General features: G+C 44.9%; 1 protein-coding gene across 1 annotated transcript in view; it reads right to left on the bottom strand.

Annotated features, from left to right (window-relative positions):
• Positions 1-1,755: 1,755 nt before the first annotated feature.
• Positions 1,756-23,937, bottom strand: part of ADGRB1 (adhesion G protein-coupled receptor B1) — a 472,654-nt gene continuing 450,472 nt past the window's right edge. The window contains exons 29-33 of the mRNA XM_063131218.1: positions 22,230-22,936; positions 17,219-17,254; positions 14,884-14,988; positions 10,439-10,492; positions 1,756-2,089 (exon numbers count right to left, since the gene is read on the bottom strand). Of these exons, the coding sequence (XP_062987288.1) occupies positions 1,892-2,089; positions 10,439-10,492; positions 14,884-14,988; positions 17,219-17,254; positions 22,230-22,936 (1,100 nt within the window). The 3' untranslated portion in view covers positions 1,756-1,891. The remainder of the gene's footprint in view (positions 2,090-10,438; positions 10,493-14,883; positions 14,989-17,218; positions 17,255-22,229; positions 22,937-23,937) is intronic.

Genomic DNA, 23,937 nt, shown 5'->3' with positions numbered 1-23,937 from the left:
CAGGGGTTGGAGATCCTGCACTTTTGTTTTTTATTAAAAATTGCTGATTTCTTTCTATAAAAAAAACCCTGATTTTTTTTCTTTGATTAAATATTGCTGACCATTTAATGGTTAAAGCAAATGGCAGAAATATGTTTGAGGAAAGTTTGCAATTTACTACTTCTCTTGGGTAAGAAAGTAATTCCATGTACATTTTTTTTTCTCTCTGGAAAACTTCAAAATGTCTTGATCATCTCTTAAACTTGACTTTCCCTCCTGTAGAACAATTTCAAGCTACCTTGGCAGGGAGAAAAGTGGTGGTATTGATCCCTGTTGAGTTCTTACAGAATCATAAATTCGACTCTGTTTTCAACATGACAGTTCTGATTTCAATGTCTTTGGGATCAGACATTTCTTTATTTTTTAACCCTGGGTCAAGAGAAAGGAGCATACGGTATTGGGTAGTTTCCTCAACACAATACAATATTCCAAACCACTTGACAAGAAAGACCTGAATGTTAGATGCTCCCCCACTTTTTCCTTGGGGGCAAAGTTGGAAGAATAGCTTGGCATCCTTGCCCAATTTGCATGGAACCAATATATGAAGTTTGGAACGACACAAGTCAAAGAAAGGAAAGTCCTTGGGTTTCAAGTTCTCTTTTTATTGAAGAAAAGAAAAAGAAGAAAAAATAGATTTTTTTTCCCAAGTGGATGTTACTCATTGTTTTTGTTTTGTTTTTCAATTTGTCTCAGAGTCCTAAGGCAAAGCTCTCCATTTCCTCAACTTCTCCAGGTCTGTTAACTGGGGTTTGTCCACTTTGAGAAAGCAGACGGGGCAAAGATGTTGTCAAGACGTTTGAAAACAAAGGGGGGAAAAAATGAGGCCACATGAACCTTTTGTACAAAGGCCCACAATGAGCTTGTCTATGATCTACTAACAGTCAATATAATGACCTACATTCTTTTTTGTTCATTGTTTGTTTTAAAAACCCTCCCCTACCCAGTCAAGGTCTTTCTGTCTGGAGACAGTGTTGCGTGAATCTTAATTGTTTTAAGAGGAGTCCTCTTCATAGTCCATACATCACACTTGTGTTATTGTTCTTACCGAAGAGTTCAGAAAATCCACTATGGAAGAAGACATTTTGGAGTCTCCCACCTGACCCCCCCTCTCCCATCCCACCATTTTGCAACAACTTCAAATCCTTTGATATCCACCTAATCCAATTTGATGAGGAGGCCACTTCTTGGTTGAGAATCTCAGTTTCAAATTCCATCCAGGTGGTAGCAAGGGGGCAGAAGGAAGATGGGCGTCTTTCTTTTCCACCCACCACTTCTCCAACACCCAACTGGTAGTAGGCGGTGTCCAGTGGAACAGTGGACACCCACTGCTTGGTATGAGTCCTACTGAATTGTTCCTTCTGATTGCAACATCATTCTTGACATCCATTGCCAAAGCACGGTCATCAGCATCCTCTTGATAAAGATCCTCCAACCATCGATTTGCATCTAAGGGCCCGAAGCTGATTTCATGTTTTCAAAACCCAAATCCTCCCCACCCCCCATTTCTCTTCCTTCCCCTTGGCCTGCTTCCTCTCCCCCCTGGCCTCCTTTCCTTACCTGGGAAGGACCGGATTTCATTCTGCACCTACTGCTACTATGTTCTACAAAGTAATAGTTCCCCCCAACTCTGTCTGCAGAGAACAATACAAAGGTTACTCCATAGTTTCTTCCTTTTAACTGCAAGGTTTCAAACAGAAACCAACCGACGTTTGCTCTCTTCATTTTGATTCCATGTAATGGGTTCTTTTTCTTTTTTTAAAAAAATCTTATCTGTTTGTGTTTTGTATCTGTTTTGTATTTTCCAGTGGGGAAAAGACATCCTAAGAGTCTCTTTTCTCTTCTCTTTTCCTCCTCAGACCTCTGTCTGGAGATCAATAATGTCTTGTCCCACCAGGGGGATTGTGGCGCCTGCCTTTTCCCACTCTACAGTTTTGAGTTCCAAAGGAGACGGTGCAACAGGTTCCATGTCCTTTTTAACCCACGCTGGTGGTGAATGGACCTTCCGGATCCCTTCCCAGGGTCTCTTGTTTGGTGTCTGCTGTTTTTCTTGCTGTAGAGAAATTGAAAACGAAAACGAAAACAAAACATAGATGAGGAAGGAACAGGTGAGATTTCAAAGCCAGTACGTAAGAGGAGGGCTGCAACAATTAGCTGCTTAATTGGTTAGATTCATCAGTCGCAAACCTTTTGTTCAATCAAAATGGCTCTGGAAAAACCAAGAGCTAGTTTTCATTTAAAATTAATTATTTTTAAAACAAGTATTTATAAAGGCCGGAAAAGAAAACTGAAACAAAAGAGACATAGGCTGTTTCTCCACCTGCCTTTTTCCCCGGGATCGTCCCGGGATCATCCCTGTGCATCCAAATGACACATGGGGGATCCCGGATGATCCCTTCATTTTCCTGGGATAATCTTTAGGTGTAGAAAGGGCCCGCACCTCCAAATGTGAACGCAAATGTGAGTGCATATTTTGGGGGCAAAACACACCGTTGCTGAGCTTTCATTCTCATTTTTTTAAAAAAAGGTGCACTTCTAAAAATGTATCTGTCTGTTCTCTTTTTAGTATGTGGGAGGGGAGGGCTGCACACTTTCAAAAATGCATTCCAAAATGCACACGTCTGTGGTTCGAATGAAAAGCGAAATAGATGGCGATCAAACATGGGAGCGAGGCAGATCAAGCTCCAGGGTGGAACGTGGAGAACCTTCACATACTGAGGTCTTGCTGATTCTGCCACCCCACGGGCTAATACTGGCCCAGAGGTGGGGGGCATTTTGGCTTTGGACAACTGCATAGGAGGAGACAGTTTAAATCCCCCTGGACCTGTGGCCCTGCTCCGACCTCAACACTGTGATTGCTATATATAATTTTTTTAAAAATACGTAGATCCAATTGTGGTTGCGATTTGCCATCTTTCCCTGTTGTACATGAATGTGACCTTCTACAATGGTTCATGGGTTCTCCTTCTGTTACTCCAACCACCCGACACTTTGTGGTATCCTGCAAATTACTTAGAAACAAATTGAGCAGGTCCCTCTCATAAAGCCACCAAATTCAGCCTATAGAGGTATTCTTCTTATCCTCCTAAAACTGTTCAGAATTGTTGCATCGTTCTGTCAAACAACACTGTATAGTGTTAGTAAGTAACATTCACAAAAGGATTTTCCATGTGCAATACCTGCCATGGGAAAGATTGAAGTTAGTGGGCAGAGAAACAAATGCAGCATTCAACGAGAGAAGGTGTGCATGCATGGCGCTTGCATTCCATGTGAACAGAAATTGAGATCTGCTGATGGTACTCCCTCTCCACCAGTAGAATAACACTTGCGGTATTTCTTATCCCCCCTCAGCTAGCCTCCCAGTGACGAGATATTTCTATATATTTACATATGTTTAGAAACTAACCGTGCAGCTAAAATCTTATTTATTTATTTACTTATTCATTATATCCCACTTTTTTCCCTCCAAGGAACCCAAGGCACCATACATAATCCTTCTCCTCTCCATTTTATCCTCACAACAACAACCCTGTGAGGTAGGTTGGGCTGAGAGTCTGTGACTGGACCAAAGTCACCCAGTAGGTTTCTATGACCGAAGTGGGGACTAGAACCTGGATCTCCCAACTCCCAGTCCAACACTTTAGCCACTACACCACACTGGCTCTTATCATCACAATGCAAGAAAAGATATGGGATCATAGAATAGTAGAATTGGAAAAGGCCTATATGGACTCGGTGGCCTTAGAGGCCCCTTCCAACTCTACTCTTCTACGATTCTATGATTCTAAGGGCCTTGCTAGACCTACCTGATAATCCGGTGGGGAGTCGGGGCGAGGCCGCGCTACAGCTAGCGTGGGCCATCGCCCTTTTCTACACGTAACACGTGACGGGGAAAGGGAAAGCCCCATCGCGTCCCCCATTTTTCTTTTGAATTAAAGGGCCATGTGTGCAGGAGCGCACCAACAGAAAGATAATGGTTTTTTTTAAAAAAATAAAGGGTTCCCCGCTCCCCCTGCCCCTGATTTTCCCCCACAATGTCTAATGCCCCCCTGCCCGCTCGCTTGCCCGTCCTCCCCCTGCTCGCCATGTCTGCCCCCCGCTCACTCGCCCATCCCCACTCACCATGTCCGCCCCCGCTCACTCGCCCGTCCCCACTCGCCATGCCCACCCAATCACCCACCTGCCATGTCCGATGCCCCCTCCACGCACCCCCATCTGTGATCTCCCCACCCTGGCTCTGCTCTTCCCCCCCATCTCTCCTGCCAGGTCCACTCTTTCCCCCGGCCCCCATCTCCCCCTGTGATTTCCCCCCCCCGGGCCCAATGGGCACAGCGTGGCTTCTCCCAGCTACTCGCGAGTAAGCGAGCAGCCGGGAAAAGCCACGGAAGTAGCTAGACCTTCCACAGCGGAAAAGCTGGGCCATAAGCGGATCCGGTTATCCCGGGTCAAGGGAGGATTTAGCCCGGCGGCGTCTGCACGCACAGCAGGGAGCCAGGCTTCACACCGGGCTAAGTCCTCGTCTAGCAACAGCCTAAGATAAGAAAATAAATGAATGCCACAATTGCACACTTTTCTCTGTGGCATCCGGTTTGCTGATACATGGTTTCAATTTAAAGCAAAAGGCTGTTTGAAGCACCAACCCGAAAGCACTTGTAGGGTTCAGTCCCTCTTCCTGCCTACAGATAAAAAGAGACAGTAGGAAATGCTTCCTTCATCACCTTCAAAGCAAATACCAGGTGCTGCAAGAACAAAGAAACCCCCCCTCATCTTTTTCTAGGGTTTAGTTATTGCAGGCTAAGCTGTTACGCCTTGAGGCATCACCCAACCTGAGGATGGGAAATGCCCTGACATCATACAGACTTTTGAAGCAAGATGTCCTAACTGTCGAATCAACCCTGGCGATCAATGGGGGTGACAGATGTCACAGGCACATAGAGCTCACATCTAACTGGGTGAGCTCTGCATGAGTTTCTCTTTCTATTGGCAACAACGTTGCTTCGAACTGTTCAGCTTTTTCATCTCCAACAGTATTGGTTAGGGATGTCACGAGAGTCCGAGAGTGGGGAAGAGTCCGGCGGAGTCCTTACCGCTTGGCATTCCACACTCCTGTCCATGGACTCCACCACTGACCCGCCCCTGTTCGGCTCCCTGGACAAGCCAGGATGGGGGTACAGGCACCCAGCGAACAGCCACCTGACTCCACAGCAAGCCACCATTTTGTGTAAAAATGGTGCCTCATTGTTTCACGTACAAGGCCCTTTACACAATTTTGATATAATTCCGGAAGATGGTCTCACCTTGAAAAACTTAATAAAGAGAGATTGTGTGAGCTTTCCACTACCTGTTGGCGAGTACAAAGACCAACGTTTTTGAAGAAGATACTTCGAAACAAGGAATAACATGAACCTTGTTGACTAAATTTGGTCTTAATATACTGTTGTGATTAGATTAAAGTGTTTGATGTCTATGGGTCGGATTTTCTGCAATGATTGTTTAAAATTTGGTTTGAAATGATTGTTAAGTACAATTGAATGCTATTGATATGTAATGAAATGCTACACTGATGTGGTAGTTAATTGTTGTAGACTTGTATTAGCATTGGATTGTAAATAGTTATTTTAATAAAAACAAGTGTGTATAATTTTTTGAATGACAATTTAATTCATTGGGTTTATTTTGTTTCTACAGTGGTCGCCTTTTGGGTTCCTTTTGTTCACATTTTCACCACCACTGCCTCCCTTACTATAGTTACCCAGCGAACAGCCACCTGACTCCACAGCAAGCCACCATTTTGTGTAAAAATGGTGCCTCATTGTTTCACGTACAAGGCCCTTTACACAAATGGCCTACATGATGCAGCTATTTATTTATTTATTTGGCCAAATTACAGGCCTTTTAGGCAAGGTTACAGACATTCCGACAAGCTTAGTATCTCTGAGCTTGTCTGAACGAGCTCCACCCAACTTGTAACTCAGGCAGAGTCCAGTCTAAATACCTTGTGTAAGCCCTCACTCATTCCCACCCCAGCTAATAGCTTTGACTACTGTGCGGGACAGAAACAATGAACAAATAAATGAAGTATGACTTTAGCCAGGGCTGCAGACAGACTAGGACGGAGATCCTACCAGTCACAAGGGTTGGGGGAGGGCTTGTACTTACATTTTGGCCTTGCCCCCTTTTGCCATAGGCCCTGCCCACCCCTGAAATGTGGCCTCCAAGAGCTTCTCCGAAATTGAATCTGGTCCTTGATAGTGATGTCAGACAAATCTCTTTGGGGGCTGGAGTTCAACTAGTTTTCCTAGGCTCAGCCCACCAGATATTGCTTTGGTTCCTGTTGTGAGATGTGACTCAATCTGCAAAGAGCTGGGGCACTTTGTGCATTGTGGGGAGAGAGGGAAAGGTTATATAATTTGTTTAAATTTCTGAGCAATTTGTGTAAATTTCAGCCAAATTCGTGCAAATCACGGCCAAATTCGTGTAACGTGTACAATTTCAGCTGTACTTTGCACAAAATGCTCAGAAATTTCCAGGAATTGCTCAGAAATTTGTGCAAGCTTCAGAACCTTCCCAAATTTTCAGGGACGTTCCCAGAGTGCGGGGATGAACTCACAGTTGGGCTCACAGGTTCGCAGTGAGTTGTACACACCTTGAAACCTCACCAAGCCAGAAAACAAGCAGTCATCCCTAGCTGTCAGATTGAAAGAGGTTCAACACCCCTGGCTTACAGGGAGAGTTTGTGGCTCAGTTGGGTCAGGGAGTATCCCAGAGGTAGGGAACACAGGAAGCCGCCTCATACAGAGTTGGACCATGAGTTCCTCTAGCCCGGTATTGCCAACACGGACTGGCAACAATGGCTCTCCAGGATTTTTTGTTGTTGTTTATTCGTTCAGTCGTTTCCAACTCTTCGTGACTTCATGGACCAGCCCACGCCAGAGCTTTCTGTTGGCCGTTGCCACCCCTAGCTCCCCCAAGGTCAAGTCTACCACCTCCAGAATATCATCCATCCATCTTGCCCTTGGTCGGCCCCTCTTCCTTTTGCCTTCCACTTTCCCTAGCATCAGCCTCTTCTCCAGGGTGTCCTGTCTTCTCATTATGTGGCCAAAGTACTTCAGTTTTGCCTTTAATATTTCCAATCCTACCAGGAGACGACTGCGGTATAATCTTGGATGTTCTGCATTCAAAGCATGCGTTCTGATACTGAGCCACAGGCTCTGAGTCAGACAAGGGCCATAGCTAGACCTAAGGTCTATCCCTGGATCGTCCAGGGGTCAAACCTGTTCATCTAGGTGACACACAGGGGATCCAGTGCTCAGGCAGGGGCGAACCCTGGATGATCCCAGGATGAACCTTAGGTCTAGCTGCGGCCAAGATCAGGGTTTTCACAGCTCTTTTGCTTTCAATACTCTGGGGCATTTCTGAGATGGGCTCCAAGCCTGTCACTCAGCTGTGCTTTGTGCCAGTTGCACAGTTTCCCCAAACCTTAAGGATCAGACTTTTTCTTCATGGATCTCTTGGAACTCTGATGATTAGCGTTCAGGTACTTGGCAGAAAAGGGTGAGAGCACTTGCAATTTGCGGAGCTTTCAAGGGAAGTTTCCCACTTTGACATGGAAATAAGCATTAATGAAGCCTTGGTTTAGCTCTTGACTGCCAGCTTTTGAGTCAGGTGGGCCACAAATAATATCCTAGGTATGAGACTGTGCTTTTTTGGTGTACTCTGAAACACAGAAGCAAGCCCAAATGCCTTGGAAGGCTTTGGCCTCTGATCTATTGTTCTGGGGAGCAAATAGAACCAAACTGGAGAAGCAGGAAGTTTGGTAAGCCCAGTTATATGCTATAGGCATATAACCAGGGCCATGGACCCTCCCTTTCATAGAATCATAGAATCATAGAATAGCAGAGTTGGAAGGGGCCTACAAGGCCATCGAGTCCAACCCCCTGCTCAATGCAGGAATCCACCCTAAAGCATCCCTGACAGATGGTTGTCCAGCTGCCTCTTGAAGGCCTCTAGTGTGGAAGAGCCCACAACCTCCCTAGGTCACTGATTCCATTGTCGTACTGCTCTAACAGTCAGGAAGTTTTTCCTGATGTCCAGCTGGAATCTGGCTTCCTTTAACTTGAGCCCGTTATTCTGTGTCCTGCACTCTGGGAGGATCGAGAAGAGATCCTGGCCCTCCTTAACCAGTAATACCATAAACCAATGATGCCACTTGTGTCTCCTATGCCGTCCATGGTCCTGCTTGTGGTGGCTCCAGAATTATGGAATAACTTACTCTGGAACTTCAGAGGACATGTGATCCCTTGCCTTCGTCTTCTTTGGTCTGCTTCCAGAGAACAGATGAGGGCCTATTTTTGGTTAGTCAAATTGGGGTTTGTTGATCTGTTCTTTTCAAGTATGTCCACCTTGGTTTTCATTCATCCTGTGTTTTAGCTCCACTGTTTTAATACTTTAATATCTAAACCATTGATTGGAAACCATTGGTTGAGTGGTAGAATTATAACTAAGGGCTCATCTACACCAAGCGGGATATTGCACTATGAAAGCGGTATATAAAAGGCAAGAGCCAGACACCAAGCAGGATATAGCTGTATGAAAGTGGCATATGGTATGTGTCAATTGTCAGTGCATTTCAATACCGCTATAAAGCAGTAGTGTGGCTCCTGCCTTTTATATACTCTGCTTTCAGAGGCCACCAGTGAGGGAGGAAGCAACAGCCAGGCATTTCTCCACCGTGCCTGGGTCCAGCTCCAGCTGAGAGCCCCCTCCCTCCTGCTACCAACTGTCTCTGCAGAGGCCACCAGTGAGGGAGGAAGCAGCAGCCAGGCATTTCTCCACCGTGCCTGGGTCCAGCTCCAGCTGAGAGCCCCCTCCCTCCTGCTACCAACTGTCTCTGCAGAGGCCACCAGTGAGGGAGGAAGCAGCAGCCAGGCACCTCTCCACCGTGCCTGGGTCCAGCTCCAGCTGAGAGCCCCCTCCCTCCTGCTGTCCCCTGTAACTGCTGAACTTTCCAACTAAGATTGTAGTGCCTGAATTTGCTTTCCTTTTCCCCCTCCTCCTCCTCCCTCCCAATCCCCTTTCCTTTTGTGTCATGTCTTTTAGATTGTAAGCCTGTGGGCAGGGACTGTCAAGAAATACTTTTGTAAGCCGCCGTGAGAGCCTTTTTTTGGCTGAATGGCGGCATAAAAATCCTTAAATAAATAAATATAAATAAATAAATAGTGGAATATTCTGCTTGGCGTAGATGAGCCCTAAGTAATTCTCCATGATCACAGTGATGGAGGCGAGAGGAATCATAGAAGCAACCAGGTGATTAGCAAGCCATGTATGTACTCAAACAAAGCACAGCTGAGTGACTGCCTTGGAGCCCATCTCAGAAATGCTACTAGGAGCAGGGCTTTCTCCGCTGTGGCACCCCGGCTGTGGAATGAGCTCTCCAGAGAGTTCCACCTGGCACCTACACTGCACTCCTTTCATCGCCAGCTGAAGACCTTTTTATTCTCTCAGTATTTTAACACTTAATTTTACCTTAAATTTAAATTTTACTGTTCTAACTCTGTATTTTAATCTTATATCAACTTTGCTGCGTGGTTTTATCCTGGTTGTGCTTTTTATACTGTATTTTGTATTTGTGCTTTTAACCTGTTGGGTTGTTTTTATTATGGTTTTAATTTTTGTGAACTGCCCAGAGAGCTTCGGCTATTGGGCGGTATAAAAATGTAATAAATAAATAAATAAATAAATAAATCACTGAGCTCATGCGCTACATCTCTCTATGGGGAGGTGTACTTGGGAAAGTCAAGATCAGTTATGTAGAAGTAATTATATCAAAGAGAATGCAAGCTGGGTGCAAGAACATGCTATTAATTTTTCACATCTTAGAAGATGATGGAGTAGATTTTAGCTATCAAATAAGTGGAGGTCAGGGGGAGAGAAAATCAAGGAAACCGCACCAAAAAATACTCTTGGGAAACCACTATTAACTGTGAATGGTTTTGAGAGCATTTCATGTTTCTTTTCACCTGTTGGAAAGTAAACTGTTGGTAGGATTAGGAGAAGTTTCATGATGATAAAACATGCTCGTGACAAAGATAGGAAAAGCTGCCATCTTTGGATACTGGCAAGGCACGGGACGGTCAATTTGGGATGGCGTTGGAGGAATGCAGTCAAGGCTTTTACAATGCAGGCGGATGTATTGGAATACCTGTCTGGGTCCTCTTGCTGTGTGATGTCAGGTGTGGAAGGGTCGAGGGAGCATTCAAGGGGTGCTTGGCTCTTGACAGCAAGGGCCAGAGGTGTGTGCTGATGAGGAAATGCATTTGAAGACATGCATCATCATGGCCAGGTTTGGAAGGAAGAGGATATCTATGAGTATCTTGAAGAAAACGCAGGCAGTAAGACTTACGCTAGCATTAGTTTTATCACTTCCGCCTGAAGAAACACTCCATCGTTTTAGACCCTAAACATACAAGAGAGAACAGGGTGTTTTTCCCCCCTTTGAGCAATATAGATGGGTTGGCACACACTGAAAAAACAAACAAAATATAGCTGATATGCCCAAGAGCACCATGAAATAATGAGAAATGGGTGTAACCAGACAAGAGCATTTCCTGTTAACTTCATTGTGGGTTGGGGGAAGAGTAGGGTGACCACTTGAAAAGGAGGACAGGGCTCCTGTATCTTTAACCGTTGTATTGAAAAGGGAATTTCAGCAGGTGTCATTTGTATATATGGAGAACCTGGGGAAATTCCCTCTTCATCACAGTAGTTAAAGCTGCAGGAGCCCTGCCCTCTTTTAAATCTGGTCACTCTAGTATAGCTCCTGCACCTTTAACAGTTGTGAAGAAAGAGAAATTTCACCAGGTTCTCCATATATACAAATGATTCCCTTTTCTATGCAACTGTTAAAGATACAGGAGCCCTGTCCTCCTTTTCATATGGTCACCCTAGGGAAGAGGGAATCACAAATGAAGAGCAATCTGTAAAATTCCTGCATTGAGCAGGGGGTTGGACTCGATGGCCTTGTAGGCCCCTTCCAACTCTGCTATTCTATGATTCTATGAATCCCTAAGTAGCTGGCATGCAGGGTTGCTTTCTTGGCCTTCTTAGTTTCCCAGAGACACCACAGAGAAAGTACTTTTTTGGATGTACCCTAATCAAGGGGAACTGCAGTAGCTATCTCTTCTAAAACCAAAGGCTGATATTGCCGTCAGATCAATTCTAGGTTAATCAAGCGGAATAAATGACAGTGATCTTGAAAACACAACCAGAATTCCTCCATAGAAAGCCGTTGCTCAGGTGGAACTTCTCCATACCTGCCTACTAATTCGCTCAATCCTAAACAACTATTTTGATACGTGTGTCACACGTCCAGTTAAAAGTATGAGGCCGTGATACTACAGAGCCCTAGATGTAGTGATGGCCACCAATTTGGATGGCTTTAAAAGGGGGTTGGATAAATTCCTGGAGGAGAAGGCTATCCATGGTTACTAGCCCTGAAGGTTATGTGCTACCTCCAGTATCTGAGACAGTAAGCCTGTGTGCACCAGTTGCCAGGGAACATGGGTAGGAGGGTGCTGTTGCACCATGTCCTGCTTTGTTGGTCCCTCGTCGACAGCTGGTTGGCCACTGTGTGGACAGAGTGCTGGACTAGATGGACTCTTTGTCTGATCCAGTGTGGCACTTCTTATTTTCTTAGAGCCCACTCTTCTTATACGTGCAGCCCCCCTGCTTTGGTTTGGGTGCATTGGCTTTTGATTTACTGGGATGGGGAGTAGGCAGCTGTGCTCACCTGAATCTATGGCAAGGATGGGGAACTAGAAGGGGAGGGGGAAGAATGACTCTCACCTGGCCCTGCACAGACCTGATGACATCAGGTGAAGTGACCATCAGGTGATGTATTTCAGTCTCTCCAGTGTCAGAGATTCTGCATCCTGCCTTATATCATAGCTACCTCCATCAACCTTCCTACTACTATCAAGGGATATCACGAAACTTTATGGCTTGCTCCATATGTACAAAATATATGTCATGTTGGCTACCTATGACCTGTCAGAATAATAATAATAATAATAATAATAATAATAATAATAATTTATTTTTTGTCCGCCTCTCCATTTTGATCAAGGCGGGGAACAACAATAAAAGATAAAATACATAACACTCAATTAAAACATAATATACATTGTTAAAAACATCCTAAAAAACATCCTAAAAACATTTTTAAAAATCTTAAAATTCCACTGGATAGGCCTGCCAGAAGAGATCAGTCTTTATAGCTTTCTTGAATGCTAGTAGACTGTTAAGCTGATGAGTCTCCTCCGGCAGGCCGTTCCGCAGTCTGGGAGCAGCAGAAGAGAAGGTCCTCTGGGTAACAGTTAATCTAGTTTTTGCTAGCTGAAGTAGATTTTTCCTAGAGGACCTGAGTGTGCAGGGTGGATTGTACAGGAGAAGGCGATCCCGCAAGTAGCCTGGACCCAAACCATGTAGGGCTTTAAAGGTAATAACCAACACTTTGTACTTTGCCCGGAAACTAATTGGCAGTCAGTGAAGAGATTTTAAAACTGGTGTAATGAGGTTACTGTGGCGTTACACCCCACAAGTCAGTTCCTTAACGTATGTCTGAAATTGGTAAGTCTGTGGTGCTTAGAATGTTGACCTGAGTGGATGGAGTTAGAATGTCTTAGGAATGGGGAGGAGTGATATAGATAAAGGAATGACTGAGGGGATTTGGGAGAGATATTTTAGGTACTCTCAGAGTCTTCAGCCTTTAGTGCTTTAGCTCTTGGTGTGTAGAGTACTTGGGTTCTGGAAAGTTTGAGGTTCAGTGTACAGAGGGGTGTCTTTTGAGTGTGGTGTGCACATAGTCAGTTCCTATATATTAAACAATACTGATAATAAAGCTCAAGAGTGATTGTGTGAGAGAAAGGAAAGCGTGTACATGAATGGGTGGAAGGATTGGATGAGAGGTTTCAAAAAGGGTTTAAAATGTTTTATTTCGAGACAAAGCTTGTGAACTTTTAAAATAAATTTTAATTATTTTGTTTTCATGACCACAAAAATCCCACATGTCTGTTTGGCATTTATGATCTGAAGTTTATTTATTTAACACCCACTCTGACAATAATTCACCTCAGCACATATAATTCACAGTGCATTATGTTATATATTGAAATCCTTCTCCATTTAACCCCTTTCTCCACATAGTTTGGAGGAAAGCGGTATTTGTCCCTCGCCTCAGGCGTATCAAGCGGTGGTGCTTGGCTTAGTAGCCGCAGCCGGGCCTGGTGTTCAGAGTCTGTGTCATGGCAGTCACCCCTAGATATTTATCATGGTGACAGCCAGTCCATGTACGTCACAATTGGAAGAGGGTATTAACTCATAGTCCAGTCCATGGACCCTTTCTCTCAACAGACTACTGTCCCTTGTGCAGACAGCATGGCCTACTTAGGTATATTCCTTTGTGGGATCTAAGCATATCTCCAGCTCTGAAAGTCCTGGGATGGATGCTGTACTTGGGGAAAGAAAGGCACTGCAGCATTGTAATCTGTCTTTGGACTATACAGCCATGTGGACCATGTGGAATGGCTGAAGATTGGTACAACCTAAAGCATCCTGTACTTCTGCTATATCCAGGCTAAAAACGCAATGAAAAGTGGAAGACAATTCTATACCACATTTGCATTGGACCGAAACCCAAACAGAGCAGTCAGATGAAACGTACAGCTGTGAAGGGCCTGTAGCTCAATTGAAGCTAGGGTTGTCCAACCCAGACTAAGGGATGGCTCTGTTGCTTTACAAATTCAATGGAAGGGACAATCCACTGAATTTTGCTTCTCTTATCACTGAAAAATTGTGGCCATGAATGCCACCACTGGTGAAATTCTCCCTTCTACATCACTCAAAGTTGAATGAAAAAAATCTCAAAGTTCATGAGATCTTTTTCATTCAACTTTGGTTCATCCCAAACTCTCTGTGCTCTATATGAAACTTCATACAGGTTTTTATACACTATTTTGAGTATTATACAAAATATAATACTTTTGCAAGCATTTGTGAATGCTCTTTCCCCTAATAGATGTATTCACGTGTGCACATTTCCTTAATATATACATTTTTGTTTGCATTTTTTTGATTGGAGAAGTCCACTACAACATTCAAAGAAGGGAGAATTTCAAAGGATATCTGAGTTTTGGTTTGCTTATTTCTTCCTAAGTGAGAAATTACGTAATGTGCATCGAAATACTGAACAAATACATTTCTCCCCATCCCTGCAAGAGCCATGGGATTCACATCCCTAGAAATGCCATGGATACTATGCATATTTAAGAACTCAGCTTCCATCCCTGGGATGTCCAAGGTCGGGAGAGAACCCTCTGAGATCTTAGGGGCACACTGTCATTCATAATTGATAGCACTGGGACAGAAGGAGCATAGTACAGCTTCCCCCCCCCATCCCCCTTAAGAACCAGTCAAACGTTCTTCAGAAAGAACTTTTGGCCAAACTGGGACAATTTCAACGGTGAAAGCCAGTGATTTACTCACCCCCCTTTCACCTTATTTCTATCTAGAAGGAATTGTAGAGGGCAAGGCAACATGAGAAGTCCTTTGTGCGTCCAGAAGTGTACTTTTTCAGTCACTGCTCCAGAGCACTCACCCTAGTGAAACAGGATTTTCCACATGCACAAATCCCCACATGGATGCAACATCTTAGCATTGAAATCATCGTGATGTTGCCCACCCAAGAGGACAAATCCTAAGCCCTGGGATTTCTCTGATTCTTCCTTTGCATGGTCCACTGTTTAAGCCCTCCGAAAGATGGAGTTCTTGTTTTGATGGTTCTGGACTCACCTTGCTGTCTGCTGTCGGGGACTCCTTCTCTTTCTCTGCATGCTGCAGCTTCCGATTCAAATCCTGAAACATGTCTTGGTGACGTTTTCTCGTGTGCATGATTTTCTGTAGCAGGAGAGAGAGAGAGATAGAGAGAGAGAGAGAGAGGGAGATAGATGAGTCATTCAAGGACCACCATGGCTTCAGGCAGGAATGATTAGAAGACATCAACTCTATGTGGCTTCACATGATTGCCATTGCATGAGAGGGAAGGGTGAGACCATGCTTTCATTGGTCCCACCCTCTTGATCATGTGTCCAAGGTCACTTGATCCCACAGTTCTCCATGTGTTTTGAGGGGGAAGATCTGAAATGTGAAGCCTGCTATCCAGGTGTAGGAACACTACGGGTTTAGAAACCCACACAATCAGGGTTCTAAATGATGCAGGGAACCTATAGACATAGACCAGTCTCCCTGCTTTAGATCTCCCATTCCCCTACAACACATGGAAGGCAGTGGCCCAGATGACATGAATGTGGCAGAAGGGCCTGGGCCAGCAAGTATAATCCCACTCTACCCTCCTCACATAACTAGAATTGTGTGAGGGTAGACATTTGCACAGGGCTCGGGTCATCATGAAAAAATGGAAGATTGGAAATCTACTGTTCCTCCATGCTGTATGACTCCGTGATAGTCACACAAAGCTCCCCACAAAGCTCTTTTGCAGAGTTCCTATGATCAGGCATACAATATTATTATCAGAACAGTGCCAGAAAGCTGTGGACGGTGCCACTGTGCCTACAGAAGGATCCTCATGTAGAAAATGACTTCATTGTTCATATAGTGGATCATCCCTCAAAGGAGAAGAACTTCATTAATTTATTTTGCTAGGATGACCTGTGGCTACTTGTTACTTTGCTAGACTTCCAAAAATTAAATGTATACTGTTTAAGGATTGATCCAGCACATGTGTGTATCCCTGTGCATTTCAGTAGGGAAATTTGCAACTCTCTAATGTTGGAGATCCCTAACTTTTCCCAAAACACCACCTCGCTGCTCATTTTGTGCCCAATTCCTATTTGTGGTGGTGATCACGTGTCGCTCTGTGCAAGCGGGAATATTGTACAAACCGAGCAGCTGTCAAATGTGAGATTTGCACACGTGTACCCAAATTGGTGCATTTCCCCCCTAATTTGCACAACTTTTCTCCATACTCTAAAGCTGGAGTGATTCAGCCTACACAGATTTTTTTCACAAAATTGGAAATTTACAGAAAATTGAACTGGGGAAGTTGAGCAAGCATAAAGTAGAATGCGAGCACATGTATGGCAATTGATAAACATTTTCAGTGGACATGCAGCCTGGAGAAGAGAAGATTGAGGGGAGACATGATAGCACTCTTCAAATACTTAAAAGGTTGTCCCACAAAGGAGGACCGGGATCTCTTCTCGATCCTCCCAGAGTGCAGGACACCGAATAATGGGCTCAAGTTAAAGGAAGCCAGGTTCCAGCTGGACATCAGGAAAAACTTCCTGACTGTTAGAGCAGTACAACAATGGAACCAGTTACTTAGGGAGGTTGTGGGCTCTCCCACACTAGAGGCCTTCAAGAGGCAGCTGGACAACCCTCTGTCAGGGATGCTTTAGGGTGAATTCCTGCATTGAGCAGGGGGTTGGACTCAATGGCCTTGTAGGCCCCTTCCAACTCTGCTATTCCATGATTCTATGATTCTCGCTTGCATTTGGGGCTTTGAACATGGCATTCTCACATGTTTCGGGAGCAATAACAAAATTCTCATACATCCCTAGTGACAACACAGTCAATGAGGTGTATATTAAACTAGGGACAGACAATCTATTTCTGATCTTTAGCAGTTGATATCTGCCTATTCATAAGTCTCTTCCAACTCATTTCTGCCTTAATCGGTGCTAAAGAAAAAGACAGAAAGGAAAAAAGAAAATGTGCAAGAAATTTATTTATTTATTTATATTTTTGATCTTCCCAATAGCAAATATTATCTGGGCTGATTACAAAAGCCCATATGTATCATGGAACATATTTTCTCATAAAATATGTATTTCTAAATAATTGCATTTTTGTTGTAGTTTTTTTTTGGAGCCCAGAATTGCATTGCAAAATTCAAAGAATTGCAAAATCTGAAGGACATTTGTATTCTGATGTACACCATAGTCCTGGAGGTATTAATCAGGGTGGTTCACTTTGAAATACTGACCCAACAAAATTCCTGAGCATCTCTATATTATGAATGTGGTGGGGGTGGGGGAGGACACTTTATTCTCTTCCCAACCTTGCCTTCAAAATGGAAATGAAAAAGGAAGAAGCACAAAGCACTCACCTCAAAATCTAGTTCTGCATACCGGGATTTCCGTCTCTGGGAATTGAAAGAGAAAGAAAGTTTACTAACACTTGACAGTGAGTTAATCATGAAATAATTTCCATTTGCCACTTAAATTTGGTTCATCCCAAACTTAAGGAGTTTTTTTTTAAAAAAATATGTCTTCAGTTTAATTCATCCCTAACTTTGAGAGTTTTTTGTTCTTTGTTTTGTTTTTAACTTTGCCTAAAAATATGTAAACATTTTTGGGCACATAATTCTTAACATACATATTTTTACATACTATTTCCCTTAACATAATACTTTTTTGAATGGTATTAGTTTCACTATGCATTAGGTAAGTGAGGAAATTTCACATTACAATGCGATCACATTACTCTCCTATCCCTAGTTCACACTTCTGTGTCTTTGTGTTCATGCACAATTTCACTGAACTCAGGGCCTGCTTTCTCTGCTCCAACTATTTTTTTTTAATCCTCTTATCAGGAGGAGGAGCTGAGGCAAGTTGATGAAACTTTCAACTGGGATGAGGCAGTAGAGCACGTATGTTGCATGTAGAACACCCCAGGTTTGGTCAGTGACAGCGGCATTTCTAAGTAGGGCAGAAAAAGCTCCTGTCTGAAATGACGGAGAGAAAATCAACTTGAGGGATATGGTTCAATTTCCTATATTAACAAGAAGTATCCAACAGTTGTTGTTCAATAATACGTATTTACACACTAATCAGTGAATGTCACAACTTCCAACCATAGTCCAATTTACAGACAATAATGGACGGTCAAGATTGCAGATATAGATATACAATCAAAGTGAGTGTCAATCAAATCAATAATGAATCATAATACAGTCCAAATGAACATAATAGCAACACAACCATATCAATCAACCATCAAATAATATCAATCAACAATCAAAACGGTCATTCCGGATTGCGTGTTCCGTAACAATAACGTGCGGGCTAGAGATCACATAAATCTGAAGCACATGGTTTAAACATGCCATTGAAACATTCACTGATTAGTGTGTAAATACATATTATTGAACAACAATAGTTGGAGACTTCTTGTTAATATAGGAAATTGAACCATTTCCCTTAGGTCCTTTTTCTTGCCAACTCTACGTGAAGGCTACTCCCCTTTTTTCTTTTTGAAATGGTGGAGAGCCATTGCTCTCAGTCACTTTCAATATTGAGTTAGATGGACTAATAGCCTGACTCATTAACACTGTTCAGATGACACTTCAGGGACTGTGGTTAGCGAAACTGTGGTTTTCTGGGGTTAGCACTAACCTCAAGCCATGCTTTCACACTTCAAGACATGGTTAGGGGTGCTAACCCTGTTGCAGATGGTCTGACTGTGGTTAGTGAGTGAGCAGCGTTTAACAAAATGCATCGCACAAGACACCTTAAACCCTGCTGCTTAACCAAAACCCTCAACCAGCAGGGTTGAAGGTGTCTTCTGAACAGGACCAATATAAAGGGCTCTCCCACACTAGAGGCCTTCAAGAGGCAGCTGGACAACCATCTGTCAGGGATGCTTTAGGGTGGATTCCTGCATTGAACAGGGGGTTGGACTCGATGGCCTTGCAGGCCCCTTCCAACTCTACTCTTCTATGATTCTATGACTTGTAATGGAACCAGCTACCTAGGGAGGTTGTGGGCTCTCCCACACTAGAGGCCTTCAAGTGGCAGCGGGACAACCATCTGTCAGGGATGCTTTAGGGTGGATTCCTGCATTGAGCAGGGGGTTGGACTCGATGGCCTTGTAGGCCCCTTCCAACTCTTCTATTCTATGATTCTATGAAAGCAGCTTCTGAGTCTTGACCCTTCAGAGCGCTAAGGTTTTGTTGCCTCAAATCAAACCTGGAGCCTTCCAAAAGCAAATCATGTAATCTACCATTGACCCTGTTCAGACAACATGCTAAGCCATGGTGGTTAAGCACTTTGAGCTAAACATAATGGCTTAGTGTGTCATATTTTTTTTATTCACTCAGTATTCACTTTTTATTCACTCAGTATTTTAACACTTAATTTTAACAAATTTAAATTTTACTGTTTTAACTCTGTATTTTAATCTTATATCAATTTCGCTGTGTGGTTTTATCCTGGTTGCGCTTTTTATACTGTATTTCGAAATCGTGTTTTTAACCTGTTGGGTTTTATTGTGGTTTTAATTTTTGTGAACCGCCCAGAGAGCTTCAGCTATTGGGCGGCATAAAAATGTAATAAATAAATAAATAAATAAATAAATAAATAAATAAAATATGAACCATGACTTAGCTTGTCATGTGAAGCATTCCTAACCATGGTGGCTACATAACCACAGTTTAAAGACACTCACTAACCATTTGCTACAAAAGGGTTGGTGGCCAAACTATGGCTTAGCGTGTTGTCTGAATAGGCCCAGTCACGCCTCCCTTAAAACATCTTTAACGGTACATCCTCTTCTGATTAGCCAAACATTGGCTCTTCAAAGATAAAAAGTGGGCCTGTTTCACCCTCACTATTTACTTCCACAGTGCAGACATCAAAAACATGGGAAATCCTGAGATAGCCCCATTCATGCTGTCATTATTTGATTCAAGTCTCTAACTTCCAATTACAACTACTCTCCAGTTTCTGTTGCTCCTAACCACAGGAAGCCAAGCATTGACGTGCAAATCAGTGCACAGGTTCAGGCGGTTTATCCAAAGGGGCGTCATAAATCAGGTATCACAGAGTCAGTGTGCTATAGTGGATATAGTGTCAAGACTATAGCTGGGACTGGCTGGGAAACTTGTAATCTTATATAAGAACACAGTAGGGTAAGGCTTTTTACCCAAGATCTACCAGACTGAGTTTGCTCATTTTTATTTTAAACTGAAGCTTAAGTAGTATAGGTTTATGGAAAAATTTGCAAGTTCAAAGAAGTTCAAAGTTCAAGCTTTAATAGCACTTAATTTTCTCCACACCAAACAGGCAGGGCAGCTCCTCTGACAGTGGGATGATAGACAGCCCCGCTTGCCCAATCAGTGTGCCGTGAAGGCGGGCCGCAGCCGCAGCGCTGCAATTCTGGGCTCCACAATTCAAGAAGGAAGCATACAAGCTGGAGCGTGTTCAGAGGAGGGCAACCAGGATGATCAGGAGTCTGGAAACAAAGCCCTATGAAGAGAGACTGAAAGAACTGGGCATGTTTAGCCTGGAGAAGAGAAGATGGAGGGGAGACAGGATAGCACTCTTCAAAGACTTAAAAGGTTGTCACACAGAGGAGGGCCAGGATCTCTTCTCGATCCTCCCAGAGTGCAGGACACGGAATAACGGGCTCAAGTTAAAGGAAGCCAGATTCCAGCTGGACATCAGGAAAACCTTCCTGACTGTTACAGCAGTATGACAATGGAACCAGTGTCCTAGGGAGGTTGTGGGCTCTCCCACACTAGAGGCATTCAGGAGGCAGCTGGACATCCATCTGTCAGGGATGCTTTAGGGTGGATTCCTGCACTGAGCAGGGGGTTGGACTCGATGGCCTTGTAGGCCCCTTCCAACTCAACTATTCTATGATTCTATGATTCTAATTAGGCTGCCACCACCAATGGGGAGGGGTTGGAGGCAGCCAATCAGAGGGTATGAGGGAGGGGAGGGGCCATGCCACAGGCAACTTCTGGAGGGGGGATTCACTATGCATAAGCTACAGTTGCATTCTTTAAGAGCCCCTCTGTGGTGTAGAGTCTGAGGGGCATGGAAGTGGGAAAGGAGCAGGATTTCTAGCCCTCATGGAGGCATGGTCTTTCCACTAGTTAAGAACATCCTTGTAAGGATGAAGTGGGACAGTGCTCTGTAGGCCATTCTGAGCCTCTTAAAAAACCGGCTGTATAGATACATGAGAACAGTATGAAATACAGAAAATAGAACGAATACACTGCTTTTATAATGTATGACACTAGCCACTGAGAAGGGCTCTTTGTTAAGAAGAACCACCAAAGCCAGAAGCACAGGCACTCTGATATAAATTAGGGCTGTGCTCCGCTTCGCTTTGGAGCATAAAAGCAATAGCAAGGCGGCCTGATTCGCCTCTGACAAAGGCAGAGACGAAGCGGGTCAGGGGGGCTGTGGATCGAGGCGAAGAGGATCGAGACCAAGCGGATCCTTCACCTCGATCCAGAGCTCCAAAAAAAAGGTAAGTGGGGGATAACCTGGCGCTGCTGCAGTCCGTGCAGCGATGACAGCACAGCCAGGTAAGGGGGAAGAGGGGAGGAGGGCTTACCTGCCTCTGTCGCGTTCTGGCAGCGGCTTCAACTGTGGCTGAGGCTCAAACTGGAACACCAGGCTGCAACCGTGGCCTGCCCTTCCGCTTTGAGCCTCGGCCTCAGGTGAAGCTGCTGCCAGAACGTGACGGACGCAGGTAAGGGGGGAGGAGGGAGGGGAGCCTAACCTGGCACTGCCACCTCCGCAGTCCGTGCGGTGACGGCGACGGCGCCAGGTAAGGGGGCAGGGGGGAAGGGTCTTACCTGAGTCCGTCGCGTTCCAGCAGCGACTTCAACTGAGCCCGAGGACTCAAACTGGAAGGCCTGGTCTTCCTGTTTGAGTCCTCGTGCTCACTTGAAGCCGCCGCTGGAACGCGATGGAGCCAGGTAAGGGGGGAGGAGGGAGGGGGCCTTACCTGGTGCTGCCGCTGTGGAGCTCCGATTCGGATCTGGAGCTCCACAGCGGAGCGGAGTGGACCATAGGTGGATCGACGCGGGGCGGAGCGGACCTGATCCGAAAATTGCTGATCGGGTGCAGAGCAGATCAGGGAGGCCGTGCACAGCCCTAATATAAATGAATACAAGGGCATGCTGTCTGCTGAGTCGGACCAACGCTGTATTCAGCCCAAAGCTGTAACTTCTGGCTGGCAGGTACCTCCAACGTCTGAGGCAGAGTTCTTCCCCAGCCCTGGAGGTACATGAGATCCTTTTTCACCAGAGATGCCCGGGACTGAACCTGAGAAGTTCTGCATCCAAGTATGTGCACGACCGCCACACTATGCCTGCCGCTTACCTCAAGGGAGCTCATGGAAAGGGTGGAGACTGTCTCACTCTTGGACACCATCCCAGAGTTACTGGACTCGCCTGGGTCACACAAGCTGTTTGGCATCTGTGAGTCACCGGCTTTATTGACCAGTGGGGGTGACAGCTGATGTTGTTGCTGCTGCATCATTGGGGACGCCTGAACCTCCCCACAGCTCATCAGCACAGGCTCCCTTGGAGGGCTCTTGACAACAAAACCAGGGTCAGTAGCCATGCTGAGGTGGATGAGCCTTGTTTGTGGCATCTGGTCAATGTTGATGCTGTATTTTGTATCATCCTTGGGTGGCGGCGGTGGCGGTGGTGGCTTGGGCCGCAGAGTGGAAGTGTTGGTGGGCAAGATAACATAGCTGGCATCTATGTTTTGGTCCTGGGCTCGGGAGAGCTCTGTGTCCAGCTTTTTGAAGATATCCCCGTCACAGATGTAGATGGATTTGGGAGGCTGGCTCTTGTCCTTCTTCAAAGTGAGGGTGTGGTTGCTGAAGTCATTGAGGTTGATGGCCCCTAAGTAGTGCGGGGAGCCTTGGAGGTGCATCTTGGAGACATTGGCTGGAAGACTGTTAAAGTTCAATGAACCCTTCTGGTGGTTCAGCTTCAGCTTCTCCTCATCCTGCAGCGATGGGCGCTTCAGAGTCCCCGTGATGGTCATGGTGCGGCAAGTGCTGATGTCTTTATTTAGCACTAACAAGTCAGGGGGAAAGAGGCACACTGTCAGCGGATGCAACCGGAAATGTCTTTCTACACAACAGAAAAGACTCTCACCACAATCACACTACATGTCCCCATCCACTCTCCAGAGCAGAGGCTCCGAATGGGATCAACGTCTGACTGTGAACCTATACCACACAACTCTAGTAAAATGTGTACCCCGTACATGGTCCGAAATTAGTGGTTAAGCTAAGTATATCAGCAGGAAGGAAAGGAAAGGAACCTCTCGTGCAAGCACTGACTCATTACTGACTCTTGGAGGGACGCCAGCTTTCGCTGACATTTTCTTGGCAGGCCTTATAGCGGGGTGGTTTGCCGTTGCCTTCCCCGGCCATGATTACCTTTCCCCCAGCTAACTGGGTACTCATTTTACCGACCACGGGAGGATGGAAGGCTGAGTCGACCCGAGCTGGCTGCCTGAAACCAGCTTCCGCTGGGATCGAACTCAGGCCGTGGCGAGAGTTTCAGCTGCAGAAATTTAGCCTCCCATTAATTAATTGTATGAGAACAGGGAGGATGAAATTATCTCTTTTTAATATACCTGACATAATACCTACATTTCGAACTAATCTCATTTCCCCAAACCGCTCAAACGGGATTACAAATCTAAAGAGAGTGAGATCCAGCAGTTATAGACCAGGGCTGATTTCAAATGCAACTCTTGTACTTCTGTTGGTATGGTAAAATAAAAAAGGCAACTCAGCAGCATCTGCATGTACTAACTCTTGCACATATTGTTCAGACGGGGAAAAATAGATTTGCTTGGATATACCACATTTTGCCCAAACTCTGTGATTTGCCTATAATGGCTGTGAAGACTCAAGGTGAACTTGACAAGTTTTCTCCACCCACCTCCACCCCCCACACCCTGTGTCCACATCTCTGCAGTTTCATTGGCCTAATCTACACCAAGTAGGATATCACACTATGAAAGTGGTTTGAAAGCGGTATATAAGAGGCAGGAGCCACACTAC

Source organism: Elgaria multicarinata, chromosome 7 (genome assembly GCF_023053635.1).
Source record: "Elgaria multicarinata webbii isolate HBS135686 ecotype San Diego chromosome 7, rElgMul1.1.pri, whole genome shotgun sequence".
NCBI lineage: Eukaryota > Metazoa > Chordata > Lepidosauria > Squamata > Anguidae > Elgaria > Elgaria multicarinata.
Note: the sequence above shows the minus strand (reverse complement) of the source record. Positions and strands in the feature narration are given on the sequence as shown.